At 53.4% G+C, this 10,578-nt stretch overlaps 1 protein-coding gene across 1 annotated transcript in view; it reads right to left on the minus strand.

Moving 5' to 3' along the window:
• Positions 1-7,009, minus strand: part of MFNG (MFNG O-fucosylpeptide 3-beta-N-acetylglucosaminyltransferase) — a 24,578-nt gene extending 17,569 nt beyond the window's left edge. The window contains exon 1 of the mRNA XM_007941639.1: positions 6,755-7,009. Within this exon, the coding sequence (XP_007939830.1) occupies positions 6,755-7,009 (255 nt within the window). The remainder of the gene's footprint in view (positions 1-6,754) is intronic.
• Positions 7,010-10,578: the final 3,569 nt, after the last annotated feature.

A 10,578-nucleotide genomic window follows, 5' to 3' on the forward strand; every position in this document is an offset into this window, starting at 1 on the left:
AAAAAATAAAAATAAAAAAAATAGTAACAGTGATTATGAAATGAGCTAGGCTTAGTGGTAAGTGCTTTTCATATGCTCTAGAGTTCATTATCCTCATTTCACAGGTGAGAAAACAGAAACCCAGAGAGGTGAAGTGACTTACCTAAGGTCACACAGCTAGTAAGTGGCAGAGCAAGGATTCAAATCCAGGCCATCTGACCCCAAAACCCCTGCTCTAACTTGGGATCAGCCTGCTGTTAAGTGATAGTAACAAAGAAAAAGAGGTGTAGAGAAAGGGCAAAAACCATGTCATGTCAGCAGTGGGGAAACGGCCCCACTGGGGAGACTGACCCCTCTGAAGTGAGGACCTGATGGTTGAGAGAATCAGGAGAGAGAGGAGGAAACAGTGACAAAAACGAGACAGCAGCGTGCCAAGGCCCGGATGGGAGTGACACCCACTCTTCAGCCAGCCTAGCGTCACCTCTTGGTGCCCAAACAGGTCCTCTTGTCCACTGAGCACATCAAAGACTTCCCCTGACCCTTTGACTAGAAAAATGTTAAAACCTCTTCCAAGTGAGGACCAAGGAGAAGGCTTTCTGTCTGTTTCAAGCCCCTGGACTCCCCCATCTCCTGCTCAGGCCACACCCATGAACTAGCCCTGTGCTCCCTCCAAGCTCAGAGCGTCCGGCTGCAGTACCCCTCTCTGCTCACCCACAAATCTCTCCCTCCTTTCCAGTCTTTCAGAGCAGGCAGCCCCCGTCTTGAGCCTCACTCTGTTCATCTATAAAATGGGGGTTGAGGTGACTATGAGAGTGAACAAGAGAGTATGTGGGAAAGAACAAGGAAGAGTTGGACAACGAAGCCAGGCTCAGCTCCTATGTCAGGGGAAACTGAGGCATAGGAGACCAGAAGGACAAAAGACAGGGCTGGCCATAGGGAGAGATGAGAGGCAAGAAGGCCTGTTTCCCCAAAAACCCATGACCAGCTATGTACAACCAACACCTCAAGGGATTTGGTTTCTTGCTTTGGAGGGTTAGGATCATGGTTTCATGGGACATTCCAGTTAAGTGGCTGTGGTAGTTATGTTTGTGTGTCAGTTTGGCTGGGCCTGGTTGAGTGGCTGGGCAGCTGGTGGTAGTTATTCTCCATGATGAGACTGGCAATCAATGCCATGGTGGGATCTACCACAAGCAACTGAGTAGCTGCCTTTGGGATGTGGTCTGTTTCCTGTATATAATGAGAAGCCTTGGGAATGGTCTCTAGCCTATGGCACACTTGGACCCTGCATGTAGCCGTGTTGTTGTTCAGCAGCTTGCCATACTCTGCTGACCTTGGGACTTACAAAGGACTTAAGTTAATGGCCTGCTGTGGTTTGGTAACATCGGGACTGTGCCTTTTTACTTGTCAACCTTTGGATTTCTCAGTCTCAGCCCCCAGCAGCTGTCTGAGTGAAGAAAACGCCTCTAGCTCCAGTGGGCCAGGAGCAGGAGGCAGAGCTGGACCCCAAGGTTGAGGGGCTTTCACCCAGCCTCTAGAGCCTGGCACTTTGAACTTGAATTAAAGCCTTCCAATTGTAAGAATAAACTCCTGTTTGTTAAGGCCATCCCATTTGTGGTATATTCCTGTCAGAGTGGCATTAGGTAATCAGAACAGTGGCCTAATGTCAGTTTTAGTGCTTCTGTTTTACCTCCTAGTTCACAGCATAGTGCCTGGGGTCTTAAAAGCTTGGAAAAAGCCATTCACGGTGCAACAATTCACCTGAAGCAACAGAGGAAGAAAGAGAGTTAGGAATAGGACAAAATGGATGATTAGCATGGCTAATTATCTCCATGAACAACTGCCTCCTTTGCCGTGAGGCCAGAAGAACTGGATAGCACCCAGCTACCACTACTGAACGTTTTATTCAAAGAATCTATAGAAGAATCTTGATCAAAAGGGGTGAAAATGCAGAACAGAATTTCAAATTCTCATAGTCTAGGTTTTCTGGAGCCACTGAGGCTGGGTGAACCCTGGAAACTGTTGCCCTGAGATAATCTCCAAATCGTAAACAAAAATCTTCCCTGAAGTCTTCTTGAAACCAAACAGTGGTTTAGCTTAACTAGTAAAGGATGTTGGCCTGGAGCCGTGTGCCCTTTTAAAGACTGATCAAGGTGGGATCAGATTGACAACAGCAACTGGAAAGGTTAGATAGGAAGCTTGGGGCAGTGCGTTTACTTTAATGGAAAAGGAGCGATTAGGAAAAGGAAGGTGAGAATGGTTGCACAACTCTAAGAATGTAATCAGTGTTACAGACTGCACATGTGGAAATTGTTGAATTCGTGTATGTCCTGCTGGTGTGTTCTCAACAACGGAAGAAAAAGAAGGGAGGGAGGGAGGGAGGAAGAGAGGAAGGAAGGAAGCCATGGGCCTTCTAAGCCACTACAGTATTCTCTCTAAAGACCCTGCCTTATCCCCTCAGGTCTGTTTTCCTGTCTGTATGTTCTAGTGGCTGCTGTTCACTGTAGGAACAGGAAGCTGGGGAGCACATGGGAAGGGCCCCTAAGGCAGGGGACCCCTAAAGTTATTCCTACTGCCACCATCCTACTGCCTTTGGGATAAAGCCCAGCCTCCTAAGTGTGGCCAGTGAAAGCCACCGTGGTGGCCCCTGCTGCCTGCTCAGCCTCATCTCATCATTTCCTGCCCCACCCCAGGCCGGGGCTTCTCTAAGCAGGAAGGTCTTTCAGTTCCCCAAACATGCCACTCACTCTCCCAGATGCCCCCCTTTGCACGTGCTGCACCTTCTTTCTAGAACACTGCCTCCCCATCTTCTAACTCCCTGATCAGGCATCACCTCCTCCAGCAAGTCTTCCCTGATACTCCCAGGGCTGCCACGTGCTCCCCATGTACTCCCCAGCTTCTTATTCCTCCTATAAACAGTGGCCATTTGAGCAGAGAAATTTATCTCTTGGTCTCACCAGCAGCTGCTGACATCCTGGAGGACACAGGCCTGGTCCTATTTGCTCCCTGTCCTGGCACCTGGCGCCCCTCTGAAAGGCCTAGCTGTGTCCACCTTCTGAGTCCTTCTCCCTTGGGTCTGTCTCCCACCATCAGATGTAGCTAACCCTAGGGTCCCCAGATTGCCATGGGGAAAATGTTGGCAGCTGGAGCCCAGGTCCTGTCTTCTCCATCCTGGCCCCTCCCTTGGTAATGCCACCCAGTCTCCCGGCTTTAAGCACCAGTAATAATTGGGCAATTCTCACCTTGACACCTCCAGCCCCAGACTCACCCTTGAGCCCCAGGCCTCTCCTCCCTGGTCTTCCCCATCTCTGCAAGCGGCAGCACCACTTAAAGTCACCTGCCCATGGCACCTCCCCTTCTCTCACCACACACCCTTCCGTTAACAAATTCTGTCACCCCAACCTTCAGGTGCAGCCACCCTGTGGTCCAACCCACCATTGTCACCTCCTGCCTGGTGTCCCTGCTTCTGACTTTCCCCTGGCCTCAAGTCTGTTTCAACAGAGCCCCTGAGGAATCCTAGGCCTATCTTCTCCAGCTGCCTGATAAACTTTTGTCACCAAAGAGTTGTACCTTCTCAAATTCAAGCATGGCTCCCATGGGCCAGGGAATGCTTGTCTATGAGAAACTAATCGTAATAAACAAGTGGGAGGTGGGGGGTTGTGGCGGGAAGGCAGATGTAGAGAGGGAGGGGCCAGGGCTCGCTTGGCCGATCCCTGGGGCAGAGGGACCCTGAGGCTGGTGGTCTCCATCCCTGGGAGCCCCTAGGCAGGTGCTGCAGAGTAGCTGGCAGGCGATTCTCCTGGGAGCTGGGGGCTGCTTTTGTTTTGTTTAAGGCGGGGATCTAACAATAGTTAAACTCTCACAGGCAGCAGGAAAACAAAGGGGCAGGCAGCCTCCTGGGGTCAGGGGAGGGGGTCGCCAGGGACCATCTGCTGCAGAGAAAGGGTGGTATGGTGCTGCCACCCACCCCCTGAGCAGAAAACACGCCTCCAGCCCACCCCCTCAGTGGGGACAAAAGCCGCACACGAGCCCCAGCCCGCTGCCACAAAGGCCCACCTGCCACTGCCGCCCTTAACCAGCTGGGGCCGGTGCCAGTTCCGGAGTTAACCAGCTCAGGGCTGCTCCTGATGGCAGAGCCCAGAGACCTCCGTGTGATGTGTGCAGATGGGGACACGGAGGACCCTAACTAAAGTCACAGAGAGATGAGCCAAAGGGTGGGAGACAACGGGAGCTCACATGGGGTCCCCGTCCCCCCACTTCTTCCATCTGAGTATCCTCTTTCAAAGATGCCTTTAAGAACAAGATTCATAGTGCTGATCACCTCTCTCTGCTTAACCTTACCAAGCCTCAGTTTCCTCACCTGTCAAAGGGGATGAGCCACACCTGTCACTGGGGTTGTTCCGGCTGTTAAATAGAGTGAAGGGTCTGATATGCAACTTCCTAGTGGGGCAACGGTTAAGCACTCAGCTGCTAACCCAAATGCTGGTAGTTCTAACCCACCGGCGGCTCCGAGGGAGAAAGTCCTGCAAAAGGTCCTGTGGACATTACGGTCTAGAAAACCCTATGGGAGAGTTCTACCCTGTCATACAGGGTCACCAGGAGTCAGAATCACCTAGACGGCGCCCACCAACAGATGCTGAGCAGCTGACAGCTACCCCCTGGCTGACTGGGCAGCTGGATGGTATGGGGGTAGAGAGGCGGGGACTGGGATGGAGTCCTAATGAAGACCCATACCCTACCAGCTAGGCAGGGAGAGATGGGGCATAGGGAGCCTAGATTAGGGGGCCTAAGCAGGGCTCGGGGTGGGGCAGAGAAGGGGCTCAGGGCTTGCCTTTCCCCTGCAGGCTTAGTCCTGCTGGCCCAGCTAACTCTGGGCTCCCAAAGAAGGACGAACCCCAGCAGGTGAGCCACTCAGGCCTGGTCCCACTCAGGCTTTCTGGGTGACCCTAGAGAGTATGTCCTCCTCTCTGGCCTCAGTTTCCTCATGCGGGGCCAGGGAAAGACAAGATATGAAGGGCCTTGGACCACGAGGCCATGCTCCCGGGTGTACACAGAGTCACCATAAACAGGAAGGTCTGCGGGGAGGGCCGGGCTTAGTGGCTTCCGGGCAGAACCAGAACCTCTCTGACTTGAGAAGCTCTGTGGGGCCCCAGGAAAGAGCCTGGGGAGCTGGGGGCCCCCGCTGGTAAAGGCTTAATCCAGGGTGCAAAGGGGTGCCAGGAAACCTGGGGGAAGTGCCCCTTCCCCAGGGGCCCCGACTGATTCCAGACACCCCCTTCCTCTCCTTAATGTCCCAGGAGCCCCCAGCCCCCTCGAAAGGCTCAGTCATTTCCTCCCACTGAGCCAGCTGCCCAAGTGGGGGATGGTGTGTGTGTGTAAATGCACCCAACCTCCTCCCCCAGAGACGGTCCCTAATACCCCCAAATCGGCTAGCTTTGTTTAAGGAGGACAGTGGGTGTGGTGAGAGGGAGGGCTGCAGGGGACTCAGCTTGCCAAAGCTGTCTCCTCTGAAAGGCATAAGCCACATGCGTGCTGTCATCACCCACTCCTTGTCGCCGCACATCGAACAGTGACACTCTGGCTCCATGCACATGAGCAAACACACATGCACTCACACACACACACACACTCATTCACACACATTCAGTCACACACATATACTCACACACACACGTGCTCACTCACATAACCATATACTCACACACACAGTCACACACATTCATACACACACTCATATATACACATACATTCAGTCACACGATACACATATGCTCACTCACTCATACATTCACACACACATTCAGTCACACACACACTCATACATTCACACACAGTCATACACACATGCACTCATACACACATTTGGTCATACATACACACACATGCTCACTCACATGCACACACTCATACACACCTTCATACAGTCACACACACTCATACACTCACACACACTCATACACTTACACTCATACATTCACACTCACACACATTCAGTCATGCACATATACTCACACACATGCTCACTCACACAAACATACACATTCATACACTTACACACACTCAAACACACATTTGGTCACACATAGATACATCATGCTCATTCACACACACAGTCACACACACTCACACACACGCACATTCACTCACAAACACACATGCATACACTCACAACACAATCCATGTGCCAGGCCTCCAGCCCCCCTCATGCCCACCTGGATTATTACCACTGTCCCAGCACACGCAGCCTCCTCTCCACCCTCAGAAACAGCCCCGCAGGAAGTGAGCACAGGAGGTGAGACGCCTGTTCCCCTGGCACAGCCTGGGCAGCAAAGGCATGGGAGCTGGGCTGACAGGTGCCCACGTGGCCACTCTCCCCACATGGCCCCATCTCCACCCTCAGAGCCAGAGCGGAAGGTCAGTGTCTGGGGCCTGGGTCGGGACCTTTCAGGGGCCTTGGCTCAGGTCCACAGTACCCACTGCTGTCCCCAGGGCCAGGCTGGGCAGAGGCAGCAGCAGAAATAGAGGGAAACCCCTGGAGGGCCCCAGGAGCCCAGGGCAGGGGCCCAGCCTGACTGACCCTTGAGAGAGATGGAACCGTAGGCCTGAGGAACACCTGGCGTCAGGACAAGCGAGGGCACAGGGAGAGCTGCGGGCGGGCCCCAAAGCCAGGGCACAGAGCCTGGGGTGGAGGAGTGGGAAGATGGGCCCAGATGGGGCAGGTGGCCGAGGCCACCAGCGTTCCCAGCCCAGGGGAAAGGCCTCCATGAGCCACGCCCACCTGCTCCCTGGTCCTGGAGACCCACGTGTCCAGCAGCAGCTCCAGGCGTGAGCGGTGGAAGGCCCGGGTGGTCTTGATGGCAATGAAGACATTGTGTATCTGCAGCTCCGGGTGCCCTGGGCTCGGCAGGCTGGGCTCGGGGGTCACCCACGCCCCCTGGGAGGATAGTCTTGAGTGGTACCGCAGGGACAGGAGCCCCGTGCACAGGAGGGTGAGAAGGACTCCGGCCAGGACCCGAAGGAGCCGGCGCTGCATCAGCCCGGGGTCTGCACGCAGCTCAGCCCTCAAATCCCACACGGACGGGTAGGCGGGGCTGCTCAGGCGGGAGTCCCGGCAGAAGCCAAAGTTTGGTCAGCATCAGGGGCAGGCCAGGGGGCTGGTGCTCTGGGGCCCTGAGGCTGAGCCATACAGCCCGCCTGCTGCCAGCCCCCACCTGCCCCTTTGGCCTCCGCTGCCGGCTCTGGGGCCGCTTGGCTCCGCCCCCGTCCCGAGGGGCGGGGCCGGCCCAGGGAGCCCCAGAGGTGACTCAAAAAGAGGCGCCAGCTGAAGGGGCAGCCTTGGCCCTGCCAGCTGCTGCAGTGGGGGCAGGGGTGACAACAAACCTTCTGTGCAGGGGCGGAAGGGAGGGGCCCTCCAGCCTTCCCACTCCCCAGAGACCTGTCAGCTTGGCTGCACTCAACCTCGATTATTGTACGCGTCCTGCTCTACCCAGCCTGCGGCTTTTGCTCACACTGTTCCTCATCCTGAAGCTCTTCCTCTTCCTCCACTGCCCTCGCACGCATCCCCTCCACCAGGCTGAAATCTATTTGGACTTTAAGGCTTTAGTGCAAATGCTCTCTCCTCCAGGAAGCCTTCTCTGATGTCTCCTGCAAACTCCAGGGCTCCCACAGTAGTTCCTTTGGTCTTGACAGCGCTGGTAGCATTGTTCCCACTCTATAGCTGGGGACTTAAGGCAGAGGGAAGATGATCCAGCAACTCAGTAACATGGAAAGTTGAAACCAGGTGTTTGGTCCCTCATCTGGGCCACAGGAGGTCCCCCAAGAGCGTTTGTCCAGCCGTGACTACTCCATGTCCCATCTCCTGTGGCAGTCTCGATTGCTACCCAGCCCAGCCAGGGGGCAGGGACAGGCCTTCCCCAGACACTATCTTCATAACATTTAGCATGAGATCAGTCACATTCTCTGCTCAAAACTTGCACGGGCTCCCATCTCCCCTAGAACAAGCATCAAAGATTGTACACCCATCTCCAAGGCCCCAGTGACTACCCCATGTTTCACTCCCCTCCTCAGCTCCCTCCAAACTCCCTGGGCTCCTGGCTGCTCTGGCCAGGACCTTTGCCCTTGCTGCTCCCTGCACCTGGGGTTCTCTGTCCCCAAAATCCTCACCATCTCACTCCTTCACTTCCTTCAGGTCTTTACATAAATGTCACCTCCTCCAAGAGGCCCTCCCTGACCACCTTATTTAAATTGTAAACCCTTCTCCCCTTCTTCCCTCCCAGCCTTTCAGCCCTGCCCCTCCTGGGACCCCTTCTCTGCTGTATATTTTACTATCTTTCTCATAAAAAGAACAAGGCAGATTTTTTTTTCATCACCAGTTTCCTAGTGCTTGACACACAGTAGATGCTCAATAAATGTCTGTTAATTTGACATAAGAAATTACTAAATGGCCAATGAACTAACCTGGGCTGACTGTGGGCCTGCCCCATAGTAGGACTATGGAAGGAGGAAAGGAAAACCACCCCTTTCAAATCACCCTCCTATGGAGGCCAGCTACATGGCAGGCCACTTCACAGCCTGTTTTCTCAGGACATCACCCAAGGGACAATCCTAGGCTTTGTGCCACACATACCAATGTTCAGTTCCTAACTGGGCCACTCACTGGCTGTGTGACTCTGGACAAGTTACTTCACCTCTCTGAGCTCTTTTAATGTCTGTAGAATAGGACAAAAATATGACTTGGTGAGAATTACGTGGTTAGTGGGCTTCTCTAAGGAGCCCTGGTGGTGAAAGATGAGAGAAAGATGTGGCAGTCTGCTTCCGTAAAGATTTACAGCCGTGGAAACCCTATAGGGCAGTTCTACTCTGTCCTATAGGGTCCCTGAGTTGGAATCAACTCAACTGCAGTGGGTTTGGGGCTTCCCCACTCCATGAGGTGGAGAAGACTTAATATAGGACCTGGGTGAAGGCAGCCAGGCCACTGGACTCCAGCCTCTTCACCCCGACTTATATGTCCACAAACCAGGCATGAGGCCTGACAGCTGGGGGAGAGGCTTGTTTTCCTGAATGAGTATGACCAGTCCCCATGGCCAGAGACAGCCATGCAGACCGCCATCCTGCCACAAGGCAAGACGTGCCATGGCCCAGGAGAAGTCCCAAGTGCTGGGAGGACCAGGCAGTCTTCCTGGAGGTGGTGTCTGAGGCAGCCCTCAAAGGATGGATAAGATTTAGATGGGAACTTAGCTCAGGCAGGGAGGTCAGGGGGATCAGTGTAAGCAAAGGCACAGTGATAACAAAGCCAAGGGCAGGCCACCCAAGGCACAATAGGTCTCTCTCTTCACCTGGAGCAAAAGAGGAAGAAGGGAAGGTCGGGAATAGGAGGAAGAAGCAGATGTGTGGCAAATTGCCTCCGTGAACAACTGCCTCGTTTGCTATGACCCCAGAAGAACTGGATGTGCCCAGCTCCCATTACTGAACATTTTGATTAAAGATTCCATACAAGAATCCTGATCAAGCGGGGGACAATGCAGAACAGAACTGTACATTCTTATAGACTCTAGACTTTCTGGAACCATGGAGGCTGGTTGAACTCCTAAAACTATTGCCCTGAGATAATCTTTAAACCTTAACCAAAAATATCTCCTGAAGTCTTCTGAAAACCAAAGAGGATGGTTCAGCTTCACTGGTGATGAATGAATGACTGCTCTGACCTCTGTGCTCTTTGAAGAATTATCTACGTGGGATCAAACTGACAACAGCAACTGGAAAGATTAGATAGGAGCCCTAGAGGTCAGGGAATTTATGTTAATGGGGAAGGAACAGCTCAGACAAGGAGGGTGAGAATGGGTTGCACAACTCAAAAGAATGTCATCGGTGTCACTAAATGGTTCACAGAGAAACTGTTGGTGTATGTTTTGTTGTGTTTATTTTCAAGAACAGCAAAATAAATACCAAACCAAAATCACTGCCAATTCTGACTCATAGTGACCCCTTCTTGGGTTTCTGGGGCGGTATCTCTACAGAAGTAGATTGCCTAATCTTCCTTCCAAGGAGTGGCTGGTGGGTTTGAACTGCCATACTTCTGGGTAGCAGTCAAGTGCCTTAGGCACACCACCACCACAGCTCCCAAAAGAAATAGTTTTAAAAAATAAAATTCTCAAAGAAAGAAAAGCTAAGGGCAGCTTCAGGGGCCACCGGATGACATGGAGACGACTTGGCTGGGGTGACAGATGGGGTGGGTGGAGGTCCCCACTCCTGGCCATGAGGGCTGTCTTTCCTCTAGGGGAATCATCCTTCTCACTCAGAGTTTGACCCCCCAAGTCAGTTCCTTACTGGTGATGGCTGAGGCCTTAAGTGCCAGGTCAAGGCCCCTCCACCTTCCCTGTCCCAACCAGTCTGCACCTTGTTAAGGGCACCCCCTCTCTTCGTGGAATAGAAAGTGCTAAGGTTTTTTGACCAGTGGCTGTGCCCCAGCCATACTCACCAGGCCTGACCATATCCACAGCCAAGTCACCTCTGTTCCAACCCCCACCACCCCCACACAGTGCCGGGAGGCTCCAACCATTGACCTAGGGCCCAGAGAAATGGTCTGGGACAGCCCAGAGCCCC

This window comes from Orycteropus afer, unplaced genomic scaffold (assembly GCF_000298275.1).
Source record: "Orycteropus afer afer isolate SDZICR_OR568_19922 unplaced genomic scaffold, OryAfe1.0 scaffold00083, whole genome shotgun sequence".
Classification (NCBI taxonomy): Eukaryota; Metazoa; Chordata; class Mammalia; order Tubulidentata; family Orycteropodidae; genus Orycteropus; species Orycteropus afer.